Source organism: Vanellus vanellus, assembly GCF_965231255.1.
Source record: "Vanellus vanellus genome assembly, chromosome: 1".
Lineage (NCBI taxonomy): Eukaryota > Metazoa > Chordata > Aves > Charadriiformes > Charadriidae > Vanellus > Vanellus vanellus.
In genome coordinates, this window is record NC_138905.1 from 141,955,616 (window position 1) to 141,975,452 (window position 19,837).

Here is a 19,837-nt window from a genome sequence, read left to right on the forward strand (position 1 = left end):
TGGCCAGAAAATAAAGAGGTTTACCTTCCTTGTTCATATACATTACTTCTGTATACTTTTTTTAATGAGTCTTACTCATCCTTAATGATCATTCAATGACCTTTGAAATATGATCACCAGCTACAGTACATCTGCATTGACTCTGCTTATGTGATGTCTGTATCTTTCACATATTAATGTATGCAGTTTCCTCTATTCCAGTTGTAGCAAATAAGAACAATAGCACATTTCAGATATTTCAAATGAATTTTCTTTTTGTCATCTGATTCATCCCCCTGCCACTGCACAATTGTTCCCTACAATGTATTTTTTAAAAGCTCTCTTGACGGATGGTGTCTTCTATTGTAACTTTTGTGCTACTATCATTCATTTCCTTTATTGTGGAAGACAAAGACATTTTATAGGCACACTCCTTTCACTTAGTGTTCTATCTACTAACTTTTTCAAATATAAATCCTTCATGAACTTTTGCTGGAGTTTAAATAAAGATTTTGGTGCAGATGATTGTCTCAGAGTTCATAGAATTATTGAATCATAGAATGGTTAGAGTTGGAAGGGACCCCACTGCCACGGGCAGGGACACCTTCCACTAGACCAGGTTGCTCAAAGCCCCATCCAGCCTGGCCTTGAACACTTCCAGGGATGGCTCATCCAGCATGTTCGTTTGGGTTGCCCCATCCCTCAATTACCCATTGCATTATCTACTCTAAATTCCATTTCTACGTCTTTTGTAGAGTTGTGGTCCACTGAAGTGAATGTTAAGATCCCTGTGAATTTACTGAGGGGATGATTTCATCTTGTTTACTTTCAGTTCAACAAAGTATTTCTACCTTAGCTTAAGAATACAAATAATAACCTTATGCTTAAATTCAGCAAAGTACAATGTAATCTGTGACTGAAGCTGCTGTGTGCTCAACTAATTGTTTAATCCAGGATCTACATATGCTCTTCAACTCCCATCAAATCTCCTACTTCAAATTATTTGAGAAAAAAAAATGAATAATTTTTTTTTTTTTTTTGGCTGTCTGTGCTGTTGCTTAATAAAACAGTTAATGAAAACTTTTATTTCTTTGCTACACTGATAGTGATGGATACACCATGAGGTATTTATTTAATGTTGTCTCAAGGTCTATAGGAAGAAGAAACCTGAATCAAGTTTTACCAAGTCTAAGACAAGTGTCATGTTCACTAGACAACTCAAGCTTGTGGAAAAATCAGTGTTCAGCGTTTAGATCTTAGCTCCCTGAAGTTTAAACACATGTCAGCTTGGCAACATCCTCTAACTCCAAACATAAGCTCCTCAGTTACTCAAGTTCCCTAGGTAAAATATTATTGTTCAAGTTCTTATTATCAAGTTCAGGGTAGAATCTTATTGCTCCTTCTTCTTCTGGCATGTACATGGATATGTATACATGATATACTACCTACTATATCCAGGTAAGTTCAGGTGGTTTTGAGCTATGTGGCACATGGACCTGGGTGCAGTATTTGAACAAAGCCCTTCCCACCTCTTAAGCCTGCGGGAGAGATTCAGCAGAATAGAATAGTCCTACACAACGTCCAGAGTCCTCACCTGAGATGTAATAAATCAGCCCTGGAGTGAGTTCATCACAACCTAGAAGAAAGCAGCAATGGAGCTGGGAAACTCTAGTCATTGTCTTTCATTCTCTGTGTTGTATCTCCTTACACTTTTATGTATAAAAAAGACAAAATTGCTAGGATTTAAGGCAATGTTTGATTTCTCTCCTAAAAATGACTATAACCCAGATCCTAACTTAAAAATTCTAGCCAGTCATTTTCATGGGCCATGATGGATGGGGGTTTTTTGATTTTTTTCCCCATAATACATGAGTGGCAAAATTAATTATATTTTTTTTTCTCCAACTTTGAGGTACAGTTGAAGGAGGGTAGGTAGACTGCTACTGTGAATGAGGTCGTAGAGACAATATTTGTTCTCTTTAGCTTGATCTCCTATTTTTAGCTAACTATATAATTCAATGTGATAATTCTAGCATGCCTCAAAGTATCTTTGAAGAGGGCACTTATGTCACAAAATAATCCAACATTTATTATTATTTACTTTGGCACTATTACAGTGCTGTTATGCAAGACATTTACAAAGATGACTTAAACAAAGACAGTCTCACTCTTAAGCATTAAATCCTACATTATTTTACAGGTGTAAGAGTATGTTCCCATAGATTAGAGTTTAGTTTTATAGCTTTAACCCATTATTTTAGGAAGCAATATAAATAAATATAAAACAGCTTGCAGTCTAAAGTCATTCAGTTACACATTGTACTTCCTCAAAACTACTGAAAGTGCTTTTGGCATTACATGACAAGATATAAATTTTATATATGCCCTCCCTCCTTCCTGCAGTTAAGAGTGATGACAGCACTCAAAGGATATTGTGAAATGCAAACAACTGCATACTGGTAGCTGTTTTTTTGGCTTCTGAATCTTACGTTCAATTTTTAATTCATTGTTCTGTAAACTCAGTCTTCATCTCTCAATTTTAGCTGTTTTCTTTGTCAAAATACTTTTTAAAGATCTGTTACAATAGTCACGGTAGCAGGAAACACCAGGACATGTTTTCCTATTGTATTCATTACTGTGGCTCCTTCCTCTATGCATTTTTATGCGATTCTCTACAAGGCATGTAACCATACACACATTCCTCATCTGTTGCAATGGAAAAGAAAATGGATTACATAAATGACGTTCAGATGTAAAACAGGTTTGGTTTAGCATCCAGCAGTGGTTTGCAGTAATCTATTCTGCTTTATACTGTAGTGCATTTCACACTGACAGACGTTTATCACAACCTCAGTCTAATGATTAACTAAAACATACGAATTCAGGCAATGTTTACGTTATTGCTTAACTTTCTCTTACACTACCGAAGATGTCTCTAACTAGCTGGCATTCACACTGAGTATGCCCAAGCTTAAACTCTGTTTCTTTACTGATACTGGGTCGGTATTCCTAACTGAGGTCTTGGCTGTTTAGACATAAAAAGGAACCTCAAATTCAGTTAGGATTAGAGATTAGGAAATCTCCCAATCAAACTGCATTCAAATAGAAACGAAGCCAGGCAGATGGACTTGGTAAACAATTTTGCTATCACCCATATCCTCACCTTTACTTTGAAAGATTTTCCTGTCTTGTTGAATCTCACAGGTCTGCATAGTTTTCAGAACTTTGGATCATTACATTCTTCTTGTCTATCTAAATAAAAAGACCAAAAACTTAAATGTCAAAAAGGTTGTCTGCTTCCACAACCATCTCCCCATGAACAGATCAAAATTTATCAAGGGAGGAATAAGATGCCCCTACACAGACATATTACACAGCCACGTAGGTCCTTGGATGATCAAAGAATGCAGCTGATTCAAGCCTTCCTAAAGGTGGTCCTCTCCCCGCCTGAGACACAAAGTGTTCTCATACACTTCGTCAGAATATGTAGCAACTGAAATACAAAATCTAACAATGAATAGTGGTAACTATGTATCTGAAGTCAATTTAGTCCACAAAGTGAATAAAATAGCTTGAAATTGGTTAAGAAAGAGCAAGTATAATTGTCATGGGAACTTTTTCTTGTATGTCTAGGCAGAGGCTGCATTGATGGGCTCAGCCAAGCACTGAGGTTCACATGTTGATGAGGTACAAACCTGTTGCTGGCTCTTTCACGCTATGGCAAGAACCCTTCTCTATGAAAGAATTAGCATTTATTTATCAAGCTTGACAATATGAAGAAATACTTAGTGGGGAATACTCAGTCAGTTTTGCATGTAAACACTACCCTTGCTAGTTGTAATCATTTGCCAACATCCTACATTTGAGGACTACCCACTAAAGAAATAATCCTTTGCAACATTCGAACAATTTGTACTTAAATTTTTCACTTGATTATGAGATAGGAATTTATAACGTTTTTCATGTTTAAGCTATGTTAAAGAGTCACAGTAATATGTTGACTTTTGCATATCTTCAATCTTCAAAATATGAACACTTCTCATGGTTACTTAAAACGGGATTAAATGCTTTGAAAGATATGTACTCAAAAATATTCTGTGAAATACAAGTGGTACATTTACTTTTCTTTAGTTCAGCCTGATAGTTGCTAAACATTCAAATATACTTCTCAGAACTTCCTTCTTTTTTTTTTTTTTTTTTTTTTTTGGCCAAAAGTCAGTATCCTGTAACTATTTAAAAGCACTGGCAGAAATTAAAACACTTCCTAACTGGAGAGCTGAAAAAATTTGGCATAAACCAGGGAAAAAAAGAGGCCTTTGATAATGCTCAGGAGCTACAGGCATTGTATTTATTGCCATGTTCCAAAATCCGGTTAAAATATTTATCAGCACCTTTTCTTGATTATTACGGCCTCATTGTGAACACCAACATGGTTTTCTAAGCCAGCCTTTTTTTGCAACTCCATAGTCCTGGTGTTTGGAGCTACTTGGCATTCTTGAGATCCCCAGAACTTCAAAATGACCTAACAGCCCTGCTAGGGCAGTGCTGAATGAACTGAAGCAGATGAATGAACAACCTGTATTCGTGTAGAATTTTTTGCAATTCCCAGTCGCTTTTCTGTCCACTGACTGATTATGTTACCATTGACCGTGAACCTAAACTCAGACATTTGTTTTCAGTGCTTACTCTTGTGCTAAGATAAGCCTATAAATGGACTTTGCAAGATTTTTGGGAGGATAAACCTACAAACTGTCAAAGTATGATATTCAATAGAATAATTTTAGTTGTAAAAAAAACCCTGTAAATGTTGCTCATTTTGAAAAACTCAAATGTCACAATCCAAGAGTTACAAATATCATAATCTGTTTTTCGTAATGGATTTCATTTTACTATAACCCATATTTCAAGTATGTTATTTCATTTTCTACAACTAAAGATTTCTACAACTAAAGATTACTAACCTTTTTCCATACTAAAAAGATAAAAATAGAGAATGAAAATCAAAATAATGTATGAAGTCTCAAAATTTTCCTTCAAAGTATAAAAGTGACCATTGCAAACAGAATTCTACGTGTTTTCTATATTTGCTTAAAAAAAATCAGCTATTCTAACCCTCAATTTCAGCATGACACAACAGCTCCATTTTCTTCTCTCCCTCATTCACTTGATTCTACCTCTAGTCTTCTTATGTTGACCAGCTTTATTAGGATGAATTCTTGCAGATAATATTTAGGTTTTTTAGCAAATTCCAAGGCTTTATGGTAATATGTCCCTCTCACAGCACAATTAAAATCATCTTCACTTCTGTGAAACATGTTTCTCCACATACTTACGCATAAACTCATGATTTTGTGGCATACATACAAATAGTCCTTACTGATGAAACTGATTTTCTCTGGAAAAATAAGAAGGCTTTCTTCTAAGTTGTTTTTTGAAAACTGACCTGAACACTCATGGGCTACAGTTGTTTCTGAATCATACAGATATATGCTCTTAGAGCCTCTGGCTATAGCTGAAAATTGGCTTCAGTAGCAACTGTATTGTTTTCAGTACCCAAAAATCGTTGTCAACTATAAATACTACAAACAATTTACCACTCAGTATTATGGAACTGTCAGCATCATCCTCTATAGCTGCTACTCATAACTAAAAGCTTTTATATGATACTTCTGAATCAAAATTAAGTTTGGGGATTAGGCTTTGAGAAATCAGGTAATGAAAACATGATATTGTACAGTGCACCAGATGCAGATAAAAAAATGGGAGGAGGTCTCAGGCACAAAGCATTATTTTAGTTTCTAAGTTAGGTATGCTGCATAAAACAGAGAGGGAAATACTACAACAAATTCCTTTTTTATATAAATGCCTTAATATCCACAGTCTATATAACGTAGGCAGGAATTGCATTTTCCCTTAACACAACATAACCATGCCTAGGATGAAAAAGTAGCAGCTGCTAGGCTGAATGTTGGGATGATTTGAGAGATGAAGAAGAGAAGTAAAGAAAGGGCATGAAAGTGCCTTCATGGCCAGCTGTAGGAAAAGGAGTGTACCTAGACCCTAGTTGGACAAAAGCGTTTGCAGTTCTAAGACACCGTGGCCATGAAGAACTAGTAAGTCCTAATTTTAGTGTTTTCCACAGCCTTCTAGAATTGGAGAAAAATGTATTCAAAAGAAACTTCACAGAACGTTGAGATACCTTTTTTACAGAGTAAGTAATTCTTTGCTCAGGTAGATTTATTTACTCACAATGTCTTGTCTAGCATTTCTACCTCATGCTTTTGTAGAGCTAGGTTCAAAATCTTCGTGAGACCATTTGAGTTAGAACAATTGTGTGATAATTTTTATCTATTTATAAAGCTAGCAGTAGCAAAATCTTCATGACACCATACTTTGCTATTCCCTCCCTCTACTTAACTTCGTGTATATGTATCATGGTAGTGTTTTAGCAGTTCCACCAAATGATTAATTAACAGTGTGGCTTTTGGAAGATACAATGTATTTAGAGTTTGGAATTGGGGGTGGCACTTCATCCCTTGAGAAAAAGAAGAAAAAAGTGTGAATCAACTCAAACCTTCCAAAATGGTAATTTTATAAGGAAGGCCTAGAATAGACAATTACATTTGGTTTGGAATCAGCAGCAGCGCAATAGATCAAGATATTGTTGAGCCCAAACTATAAAGCTTTGCTGGCTAAGTAGTTTTGCTATCAAGGATATGAACTGTCACTAAGGTAACTATAATGCTCTGAGAACTGAGATTCAATCTCCACTTCTCACTGAATGGCACCATACGGATGGATCAGAGCTACAGAGTGAAACTCTGCTTGTACATCATGCTGTGGCATTGAAGAGAGGCCAGATAATCTAATTAATTCAATCTTGAAGATTCTACTGAGTCTTAAAGACCCTTCTCACTGAGTAAGTGAGATGAATGAGAAGCTTGCTTCTGTGATATCATACCATTTAAAATTAATGTACAACATACAGGTAACAGGTTGTAAATGAAAAATTAGCACACACTTAATAATGACAAAATTATTTTATGGAGGACTCACATTTCCTAACAGTAAAAGGGTCAGCCTTTCTTTATTGCACTAGTGCTAATTCTAAAGTACTAAAGTTATCATGATCTTTATGGGGTTTTTCATGGTCTTGTTGACTTTTTATGTTGTGACTGCACCATTATTTCTAAATTCCCCCTCCTATTATGAATGCTAGAAACCCATTTTGCTTTAAAATGCCAAGGTTGAAAAGGATTGAATGAGTCAGTGAGTCTCACACATTTGCATTAGAGTCCCCCATCTAGGAGACCACAGAGTCAATAAAAATATATGCATTACATTTATAATTCTGCAGAATATGCCTGAACTGCAGCTGAAGAATTATTTTCAATAAATTATTTGGTAAAATTTGGAATAATGAATAAATTTGAAAAATGTCATAATGTCTAGGAACTTGTTCTATGCTACTTGATGGACTTTGCCTTTCTACTAAGACATCATTGAGACAACTATGGCAAAAATTACTGGTGAAGTGCAGCATCTTTCAGGTTCAAAAAGCTTTTGCACTAATCCATCTAATAAATTTCTCTACTAAGAACAACAAAACAAGAAACAAAATTAAAAAACTTTGGGTTTTTCTGCCTTTTAGTTTCAGGAAAGTCTGGATGTCTTAACAAATGATACTTGAAAAATGTAATGCATTGTGTCCTCTAATAGTTTGAGACTGAATAAAAATTGGTCTGAAATCAACAGGAAAGTCACAGTTTGTACTTAGACAAGAGCTTTTCTCAGGCTGAAGACATTTACACTGATTATTGAGTATTTCTGGTTGTGTTGGCTTTCCAAAATACTGATCAGGACTTCACATTCAGAAGCACCTACACGGTACAGAGTGCACATCATCCAAAGATGCACATTGGCCTCCAGCATAATATTGTCCAAGTGCACCCACTTCTCCAAGCACCCACTGTTTCCTTCTATAATTATTTCTTCTGCCTTTCATGGCACGGTCTTTTATGGCATACTGAGAAGTCACATTGCTCTTGACAGTCAGGTTTCCACGGAATTTCTCTAATAAACAAACACTTTGCTTTATTTTCTAGGAGTAATAGGATGTCAGAGGCTTTGCACACAAAATACCCTATGTGGGTTCTGCATTCATTAACTATTTGCCTTGAAGAACATATGCCTAAGAAAACATACGCCATTTGAATCTGATTTTAAAATTAGGATGAATCAGCACTATGTTCTGAATGTAACATGAAGAATGCTGCAGGCTCAAATCCAATAGTGAACTAAAGATATTTTTGGAAGTGTAACGCTCCAGATATTGTTAAAGACCCACTTTTTATGTTACTTGGTAAGCTGAAATTAATTTTTGAAAGTTGCCATGCATTTTTATCTATTCTTTTACTTAGTTGTTATTTATATTTGTTTTGACTAATGCTAACTTTATAAATAGATACAAAGTTATCAGACAATTGTTCTAACTCAGATTTTTTTCTATTTAAGTGTTAGCTGTGGAGAATACAGAAAAAAAATCTGTAAGATTTTTCTTTTGTACTGTCACAAGTGCATGACACAATATCTGACAGCAAGCCATTCAAGCTGAAGTTTAAATAATACTGAATTAGCTACTTTAAATGCCTTTGCCTTTATATCATCACTAAACCTGTCAACCTTTCTCTCTTCAGTAAGAACATTACTAATTTAGGTCAGGATATCTTGGATACAATAGACCAGTATGTTATGGTTGCTACTTTTATATGAAGAAAAAGCACTATGATATAATCACTGAAACTCTGTGTGCTTGTCAATGTCAAAGGACATTTACCATGGTCTTTCACTGGGGGAGTGACTCTCTGAGACAAAACTGTTCCTACATCATTTTTACTGTGACTAAAGAAGTGTATTCTTTCTATCTAGAAAGAAAAAAAACCCCAACATTGTGACAATAGGAAAATCTTACTCCTTCCAATGTTTATTCTTTCTTATCCTTTCCCATCTGTTCTTTTCTGAGAAAAGATACGAGATGGGTGCATAAGATTTGATTAAAAAAAGATATTTCTTTCCAAGAAAACAATTGTTTCCTTGACATCAGTTATAGTCACACGGTAGTATTACGTCTCCTTTTGAAGAGACTGTACAAAAGAAGAAGGTCCTGGATCAAACTTCTGTTAAATTTACCTTACTTTGTATGGCTAAGGAATGAAAGCAAGTAACTGTAACTACTGGCATTCTCAGGGTCAATGTGAATCCTTACTAATCTGTAGCAGCATCCTCTATGTCCTTTGTTCATCACAGAGAAAACAAGTAAACCATAAATGGGAAAAGCTCCTCAGAGAAGCAAGCAAAAGAATGGGAGAAACATGTGTAAGAGGATGGGTTCTGCCAATGGGTCTACTGGGTACGACAAGCACATCCCAAAGTTACATATGAAGCTATCATAGCATTCATTCACTGTATGGCAAACAATACAATGAAAAAATTGCTCTCCTATTACTAAGAAAGGAAGGAGAAGGAAGGTGGGAAACATACTTAGAAGGCTTCAGAGAATGTATGAATTGAAATTTATTGTTTATATTAGAGAAAGTAGAAGAAATATTAAGAAAGATCTCTGACATACCAAGTGTTTAGCAATATCTCTAATACTTTCTACTTTAGAGAAAATAGAACTGTTAATTTACTTCATGGATGTCTGAATGATTATGTTTCTTAAATGCTCTAAGAGGACTGAACAAGAAAGAGTTGACATTTTCAAATAGAGGTATATTGGCACCACTTATACTCTAAAATATCCCTCACACACAAATTAATGCATTTCCATTTGCTACTGAGAAGCACCAGCCTCACCTATCCTCACACTGGGAACCTGACTGAAGAAAAAAAGAGTTTTAAGCTGGTTTTGTAGAGCTTCATAGAGGTTTCCCAGTTTTTGCTGCCTGCCTAGACTCTGTCTCCTTCAATCCCTCTTTCTCAGGACAATCTTGTGTTCACAAATTACCTTTCTTTAAGCATATGCATTCAGTTTACAGTTTTTAAATATTAAGACTCAATGTGATATTACCAAAACTGAGGCTAAGAATGGCACTGTAAATAGTGGAAGCCATCTTAATTAACCTTAATTACCCCTTAAGGTATGCATATCTTAGTCCTTTCTAGAGGTAAGGAAAAGTGCAAGGTATTCCTCTTCGTACTTTCACTTCTTCAGAAATACGTCATATTTTAATTCCATTTCACAAGAAAGACTATACCTGTCCAAACCAGAAGTTGTTACAAAATGGCCCTTCTGAGCAGATTTTTACTGCTTTGTGCCCTCTTTATTTTGACTCCAATGTCTTTAGTCAAACAGAACCTGGATGATCCTCTCAAAGAAAAACCCCATTCAATAAATTTATCCTGCATACAGTCTGAAAGCTACAAAACAGAAAATATTCTTCTCTCATTCTTTTTTTGTTGTTTGTTTTTGATCTGTGACAGCTGATACTGCAGAAAAGGCTAAATGCATGACTAGGAAGATCCCCTCATCCCTAGTCAAAGAACAAAATATCTCTCATGAAATACTGTGTACAGTCGGATGCTGGAGGACATTGCAACAGTCAGGAATCACAATAGCTACGAATTCTACAATAATGGTAGAAATTCTTTATGGTGAATTTGATTGGATGATTTTCAGTAATTGCAGTAGATCACAACATACAAGAAACCCAGAATATACACTAATTGAAATGTATCCTTTTTGTTAAGTGAGGCAAAGTGGAAAATTTCAGTGAACTTCTACTGTCTTTAAAAGTCATTATATTTGCATGCTAAGCTAGTTTGATTCTACTGTCTACAGTGCTTCAATTTAACTTGCCATATCAAGTCTCTTTTTCTTTTGTTTACTGAATGACATTTTCCACTGAATAATGAAATAGATTTTGAAATAGAAAAGGTGACGTGCTGCTAGTAAAGTCACTCCAGCATTTATCACGAACAGTAGTATATTTTTATTAGTAGTACCAAAATACTGTGAAGACTATTATGTCTTTAAAGTACAGACTGTATTGCATTACATTTTTCAATGTTTATTACACAGGATTACAATATATTTCCTCCTTATCAAATGAAAATTTTGTGCACAATCAGAGGAGCCTGAAAGATGTAGAAATGCCATTCAACTGTAGATTTGCTCTGTATCTGATGAATTCTCTCCTTATAATTAAGTTGTCATAGCAATGCATTTTTAATAGTACTGATTCATATGCCAGTAATGTTCTGGAGACAGAACTCTTGATAGTTTTTTAGTATTCAGTTATGCTGAATTATAACTTTAGCAAATACACAAGTACTGGTCTACTTGCACTATCAGAACAGTAGATCAGACTTAAATGAGGCCAAAGCATAATCTGACATGCACAACTGACAGAAAGCTGCGTAAAACTTTGAGTGGCTCAGCTCAAGAAAGCAAAGGCAAATCCTACACTTGCTTTGTTTTAAATGTAAATGTTTAATGATTAAAAAACCCTAAGTGATTACACCTCACTAGGCAGAAAGAAAAGTTTGGGGATTTATTGTTTTTTCCAAAGGTGTTGCTTTTGTGTATTGGTACTTAAATGGAACACCAGGCAGCTGCAGAGAGTAAGATTGGTAACGGGAAATTACAGTGCTTTGCTGACTCTGTTTTAGCATGCCTTCCTCTCTGTATTTTTAACAGATCAATTAAATTACACATATTTATAAGGTTTCAAAATAGCAGGAAATCATCCTCCAAGGACTAGGACTGTATGTCATGGTTGTTTCCAAGGCACTAAAAACAAGTGTCAGCATGCATGAGTCTGTGAGAGCGAGACATGAATCACGAGCAAAGAAAATTGCCTGATATTTCATTCCTTTTTTAATTCAGAATGTGAAGATTAATGTGCATTATTTTTTAGTAACTGGCAAAACTTAAGTGGCTCAAAGAGAGACGAAGAAGAAAATGGTGTTAGCTTTATTTTCTGAGACTGAGAAACAGAAGGAGTGTAGAGGAAAGATTCTTTTTCTCATGTCTCTCTAGAAAGGATAAGGCTTAAATTTTGTAGTGTTGGTTAAGAAGAGCATTACATAGTACACATCCTCTAAATGCTCCTTCAAAGGGCTGATGAAGGGGAAAGTATATTGTGAATGCAGTAACTGTCCTAACTAATATGTCTTAATGAAGATGTGTATTGATTTGGTTATGAGGAATACTTAGCCTCTAAATGTATAAATGTAAAATGGTAATTGTTTACTCTGAAGTTTCTGACCTTCCTTCCAGGGAAGAGAAACACACCTCTAAGTCAGACTTTAGAAACTTGCAAGCAAGGGAAAGGTGTGCAAACACTGTAAATTTCTCCTACACTGAATTCACCTGTTTCATATATAGAGCCTAAGAGTGAAAAATTAAACCAATTTTTCTTTTTTTCTTTTTTTTTAGACTGAAACGCAGTGGAAATCTAACAATGGCAAAGATAGTTACTAAGGGAACTGTGGAGTGATGGAGGCAACAAGGTACCAAGTGATTAAGTGATTAAGATTAACTTTTGCTTCCCTCTTGTTTCCTGATATATGCATTTTTCCTTAGGATCAAAGCTAATCCTACACTTTGGGTGTCTAGGAAAAAAAGTGGAATACACAAGCTGAAGCTGACTTACTCACTAAGACTTCCCAGGAAATAAATAAGGTAAGAAATATGATAATATATGCATTAATAAGTGCATTAATGGATTGTACCCCATTTAATAAATAAACAAACATTTTCCTTAGCAGTTGTAAGCTTTCTCTTCTATGAATTTCTAGCTGTTGCCGCTTTGTTCTTCAAAAAGTGCATCTTCAGAATTAATAGAAATTGCAAATTTAATTAAAGGATCAGCAATCTATAATGTAGTCTCAGACTAGTTGGACAATTGGGTCCTTCTAATAAGGGCCCACCACCAGAGCTGTGCAGAAGATGCTGAACATGGTTGAGGTTATTTATTTCATACTACCACGGTTTCTTCCACTAAGGCTCAGGTATAGTGGGAAGCAGAGCTGGTCAGAGTTTGTCGGGTATGTACAGGCATAATCTTCAGCTAGTATGTTTTTATATAATTCCAAAGTACCTGTAGTCAACCTAGTGAACTATCTGGGGAACACAGATAAAGAACAACACAAGGCTTTCCTGGTGTAAAAGATCATTTACAGTACGCAGAAAAGACAACTGGTCCTTGATGACATTTTTTTCAAGAATGTCCTGATTTTTCTTGGATAAGGAATATCACCTCTTCAAGATTATCCTTAAGAGCATTAAGTATATGCTTCTGAAGGTCCTCTGGGAATTAAATGCTATTCGCCTGACTGATCATTGGCAAGGTGCAACTAAAAGATTAGAGATCCTACAGTCATTTCTGGATACTGGAAAATGTGTGTGCTCACAGAGGAATGTGGTATTTAGGTCATAAAGCACGTTAGACATGGAATACGTGTAGAGTTAGAAATGGTGATCAGTCTATACCCAAACCCTGAAGACTTACAGCCTTATAACTGATAACAGTAGCACTCTGGGGTTAAGTGAAAGTTGCACAATTTTCCAGCTTTCTAGTCCGCCTTTAATGAACATGGCCTCATTCACTTTCTTGGATGTATTCCTAAGTATAGGGAATGAACTGTTGCTATAGGATACTTCTAATTTAGTTGTTAGCTGCTAGGCAAAAGCTCTGCAATGTTTTGGATCAAATATATGAAGTAATTGCTTCTCCAGGAAAAAACAAAAACAAAAAAAAACCCCAAACATTGCATTATATTTCTGCTTTTCTTGTGTTCATTTTCACATACCAAAATATCACTTAGTAGCAGAAATAGTGACTGTGGATGGACTTTGAGATTAGCTGTAAAGAGCGAGCTGTGGTGGAAGGCTAGAAGACAATAACACTCTAACTAGTAATATAATGCACTTTGAACTTATCAGTTGCTTCATATAGAGCTGCTGAGATATCAGAAGAAAACCCAACCATACTCGGTTTTCCACAAGAGTACCCACAGCAATGCAGATAGCATCAGGTGCGTACAGCTGTAATGCAAGTATATTTATCTCTGTACAACAATAACACATGGGAGAGAGATAAGGAGGGGCAAATCTTTAGCTGACTGTGACAAATATCTTTACAAACACAATCACGTTGTCTACATGGAAAAGGCATTTCTGAAGATCTGACACTGGACAAGTAAGAAAAGAGAATATGTTGAGCACTGCTGGGGGACTGGTGTGGAAGAGAGTCGATAGGAATATCTGGCTATTGCCTACTCTCACACTACAACGTAGCCTGACAAGGTAGTACAGCAAAAACCCTTCCATACAAATATCAGCTCAGTGTTACGAAATTGTTATTGCCAGGTTCTGCGTGGGCTTTCTCTTTTGATTGCCTTGGAGAAAGGATAAAGGGAGAATCACAATCTACATTGTTTCCCCTCAAGTAAATACAATGGACTAGTCCCTCATCATTGCTCCCCTTCATTTCCCATTAAACTTCCCTTCAGTGAATAACAAAGGTGAGCCTTTCCTCAGACAAGTGGTGCTTCCTCTTGCAAAGGTGCACGTTTAAGAAAAAAAAACCTCACTGCCTGCCTGGAGCTCTGCCTACTTATCAACCTCATCATGACGCAGAACAATTTCATCTAACCTCAGATACGAAATGGTACTAGATAACGACATCTTCCGATTGCTTGGTTCTTCCTAACGATTATCAGATGCAAGGCATATAAGCAAAGTAGTGGTAAATAAATGTTATATATAATATTTCCCCTTTTCCTAGTTTAAAGTCCAAGACAGGTAGAGAGTCAGCCTACAGATGACCAAGAAGACAAAGTTTCCAACTCATTTTAAGTTTGCACATTAACTATTAAGCAAGTCCTTTCACAAGGTACTTAAACCAAAAAGTGCTACACCAAATCTTGTCTTGGATCATCATATTGAAGCTGTAATACAAGTTATCACTTTGAGTGTCAACTGAGACCAGACAAATGTGTGTTTGACTTCATTCAGTACAGAGATTTTTATAGAAAGGGAAATCGGCTTTGGTTAATGTGGAAATTGCTACCAGGAACAGCAAGCTGTTAGTTAAAAAGGAGAAAAACAGTGGGAAATGCTTTTTTCCTTGGCCTACAAAGTGGAATTATATTGTTCATAGAAAGCATGAAAAGGGACCCTATAATAGTGTATTAATTTATTGGATAATTATGACTTTGACTTGGTGATTCTCCTATACTTTCCTATCCCAATAATAAAAATGGCCAGGCTGACATCATACTTGTGCTGTTATTAAGCAAGCCATCCTATTACCTGTATGTTTTTAGGAAGACGTAACACTTAACCTTGACTACTTCATTCTGTAACACAGACTCTCTCTCAGGCAAGTTTAAAAAAAAATAGTTTAAGATACCATAGATCTTAGTACTGTATGGATATGTAATACTAATGCATAGCAACAAACTAATGTCAAACAGTAAAATGGTGAATAGGCACATTCTAGCAAAAAGAAAAGTGAAAAAGAAGGGAAACGGCTAGATATTTTCAACAATTTATTTGTTACTATAACCCAAGGCTTTTTCCTCATTCTTTTCAAGCTGCAATAAAAATTATATTAAATATTTAAAATATGAGCAGGCAAGTCTACTTACTGTTTCCTGGATGCCAGCGCACTGCATTTAAATATGCATTACAGTAATGGAAGAGAAATTCATGCTTGGATCGGGTAACTTTTCCTTGAAGTAAGGGCATCAGATCATGTCCATCAATAATTCTGAGTAAGAAAGCATTTCAAAATCATAACAATAATCCAAACCTCATTTTAGTGAGAAGGTATTATAACTCTGCATTTCCACTACTTAAATAAATAAATCTGAATGGCCACCTCCAGTTGGTCAATTCAGAGAAAAACCTTCACGTGCTCTTCCCCTTTGATTTTTATATTATTTAAGGAAACATTAATTTTACATTTTGTCATTAGGAATGGTTGTTTCCTAAACCCATTTTTATCTTTTTTCTTTTTTCTTTTTTTTTCTTTTTTTCTGAGAAAGCAACCAGATGTGAATAAAACGCTACAACACAGTCCTCCAGGTATACCTGCTCACACTGTTTGGGAGTAGTCTGGCCAAAGTAGTCCAAAATTAAGAGAAATATATGCTGTGCTGTGTTACTACCCCCAGAAGTAATGGTAAGAACTCTGTCCAGCAAATTATGTGTGCCAGAATTTAAGAGAGAATTAGTCATTTCAAAGTTGAAAATGAACTATGTTTAAATATGTGTTTATTAACTAGACACACAGAGAAATATACACGTATATAAATTCTCTAAATGCTGCTGGACAATTTTGACCATGCTTTGAAGGGGTCAGTCAATTTACATCAAAACGGAGTTATAGAATAAGCAAGGCATTTAAATATTTCCATAAATAAAGCCTTTGAATTGCTGGAATCAGCTGGCAGGGGAGAAATCACAATCTGCATTTTTCACCCGGTGTGAATTACAAATTTTACAAGAATTTTTATACAAAATTACTTTTTGCTGATATACAGATCAGCAGGTAATTCTTTTTTAAGCATTTTGAGCAATATCTCTTAAAAACCTTTTGGAATCTTTTTAAAAGTTTTAAAATGTCTATGTTAATTGTCATTACCATGTAAAACCCTTTTTGCATTAGTAGAACTACTACAAGAGAGACACTAACTTCACTTTTTTAATCCATGAGCTATGTCCTCAAACCAGGACAATGACTATGAAATTCTTCACAACAATTGTATGCAACAGCATCATTCTGAGTAGGACTCTTCTCAAAGGATGGGCAGGAAGACATCCTGGAATTCCTAAAACTGTGTTGTCTGAACTCTGCTTTCTGGGTTCATCCCTGATGGTGGGGATCAGTTGATTTAGAGTCTTTCCCACTTTCAGTTTGTCATGTTTTCTGCCTGAGTAATGCACTCTTATCTCACCCCTGCATTATCCTGCTCACTATCAAGCATGTCTATCGTACACTTTCTGTTCTACATCCTGTTGATGGGGAAAGGGTGTCTCCAGTAATATGTCTCCAGTACTCTTGTATTCCCACAAGTGCTGGTTTCAGGGGGATATATGAGACTTTTGCTACTGATGGCATTTTTCTTCTTTAACTAGGAGTTCCTCCTCCTTTCCTTCTTAACCTGCTGCCTCTCAGCGACTGAATCCTAATTGGAGTCGTTTCTCTTATTTCTCAGGAAGAATTCAGTGGAGTGATAGGAATTCAGCTGCTGGATCAAAAACGTTTCAAGCTAGTCCATGACCTACCATCAAGCAGTAATTATGGTATCTAGCGTACACAGAAGAATCAGAGTGGAGCAACTCGCAAGTGGAAGTTACACAAGCATACTGGGATTTCTATCAGAGAGATCAAAATAAAACGTCAGTGCTTAGCCTTCACTCAAGCAATATGAAAACAAAGTGCATAAGATCTGCCCACATTAAGAACGATCTGAACCGCTCAGGTTCAATAGAGTTATTGCTTCTAGGGCATTTCTTGGGACCAGCCTGACTAATTTTTCATGTCTTGCACATGTCCTGCCCTGCCATTTCCTTCAAGCACTCAATGAATCATCATTAGCAGAGTGTCTCTGCTCACCACTGTTTTTCCCCACGTGGATTCTGGGTACTTTGTGCTCAAAAGCTGTTTATGTATGGTAGATGTGTTCAAAGCATATGCATATCAGCAGGTTTCTCCACTTATTGGATTTGGATGGCAACAGAGTGTAGGTTGCTCGCTGCAGAGACTGGGTATCTCCTGAACAAGACAAAGCACAGGGATGTAGGAGTGTCAATAAAGCATCTTATGAATTTCAGAAGTCCAGTGGGTTTTCTTATCAGGCTGCAAAACTCTGTAAGGGATTATTTTCACTAACTTCATAGAGAACACAAAAACCTGTGAGAAAAGCCTAGATGGGATTTTGCTGTGTTTTGTTACACTAAGCAGGCCAAGAGTTGAGCTCGTAAAGTAGTTTAAAATCATTTACACTTGCAGGTCCTTTTTCTATGACGTTCACTCAGGCAGAACTGAGCCTTTTTTGATAACATTCATTTTTGCTTTTAGCAAATAATTCTAGGCCTGATTTGACAGTATGTTGCTCTTGGTGGTATCCTCTTATTTTCTGCTTGCTTGGTGCTTGTTCTGCAAGCTAAGCTGTATTTACATACAACGTTTCTGTAAAATATATCAGTGTGTCAATATGAAGTAAGTAAGTATGTAAGTAATGAAAAAAAAAGTGCTTTTAAAATATATTTTTTTCTTTCCCATCTCACATCTATCTTAATAAACATCACCAGAATGTATAAAATACTCATGAGACTTTCCCTAAAACAGAGATAACTACAGAGCGTACCTGTCAGAGGGCAACTGTGCCTCGGCAAGTTTGACTATGGTAGGAAATATATCCATGTTACTTGTTGGCTCATCCATATAGGCACCAGCCTGTATCACTCCAGGCCAACGGAGAAGCCCTGGCACACGAATACCTCCTTCCCAGTTCATTGATTTTCCACCTGAAAAATGAAAGTTTTGTTTGCTAAGTAATCAACCTCTTCTTAGAAAAGTACCCCCCTCCCACAAGATTAACTTTCCAAATATTAAACATCCTGTCTAGACAGAATCTTTTCATTAAATGTATTTATCTTATTTTTAATTTGCTAGGTTTAGATTTTCCACCTACAATCAGTACCTTTCTCACAGTAAATCTACTAATATGTTAGACAGAGCTTATGAAATGTATTTTGTTTACAAACAAAATTGTATAACAGCTGTAGGAGATAAAAAGGCACCTTGCAGGAATCTTCATATAGAATTTGGTCTAGATAGTGTGCCACATAGCTATGTGAAGATATAACCAAACAAACAGGAAGCAAAAATAAATTGACATATGCTTAGATATCTGAAGTAAAAAAAAGAGATGTATGATATTTTATTAAAAATGGTGCTTAATGACTTTAGATAGAAGAAAGTAATAATTTAAGTATGTTACTGAATTTTCCAATTCAAAACATTAAGAAGAAATTCACTACTGTGATGGTAGATCTCATGATGCTGTGAAAACCTTTTCTACTTCTGAACCAGCACAGTTGCATCAAATGCACTATCAGCTGATTGCATTCAACACTACAGTGCAGCCGTTTCTTTTGTTTCCGCAATATCCACTGTTGCCCAGTCCTCCCAACATCTTTGCAGCAGGACAATTTGTTTCTTCTTTGACAGTATTTCTACCATTACTTAATATATAATTAACACTACTCTGTATGAAGAGCTATCACAAGTACTACTATTAATGTCTTACACAGTCATGTGACCATGTACAGCACTGCAGGTTGATCTTTGAAATTAACATATAATTTGGAAAAAAATATTGCTGGTAAACAGATAGGTTTTGGATCTGGTCTGGGCCAGGCATTTACACCTAGACTGAGATTGTTTTATATTATAGAGATGTCTGAAAGGAAAGGAATATGCGTGTGGAACCTCTGCCATTAACTGAATCAAACAGCAATTCATGGTTCAAACAAACCTACTATGAGCCTACTTCTCCTGTATCTCACTTTTTCAAGTAAAAAAGCCCACAAAAATACAAAATATTACAACAAAATACTTCAATAGTTCTGTATATTCAGCCTTTTAGACCTTCAAAACACTACATAGTTAATATCTTTGGTGTCAAGCCCAGGCCTTGCCATACACTCTGTCTATCTTACTGACTCCTCGATGATATTTTTATTTCAGCATTGGGGGATTCGGAATGCACCTATTTTTCTACGGGTTTTTCACTGCTCAATAAGGTCTTCCACAGGTTTTTCAGTGTACACAGTCCT

At 35.9% G+C, this 19,837-nt stretch overlaps 1 protein-coding gene across 1 annotated transcript in view; it reads right to left on the reverse strand.

Annotated features, from left to right (window-relative positions):
* Positions 1-19,837, reverse strand: part of STS (steroid sulfatase) — a gene marked incomplete at its 5' end in the record, with an annotated part of 88,540 nt that overhangs the window by 12,436 nt on the left and 56,267 nt on the right. Inside the window, 2 exons of the mRNA XM_082493137.1 lie at positions 15,637-15,758; positions 18,364-18,523. Coding sequence (XP_082349263.1) covers positions 15,637-15,758; positions 18,364-18,523 — 282 coding nt within the window. The remainder of the gene's footprint in view (positions 1-15,636; positions 15,759-18,363; positions 18,524-19,837) is intronic.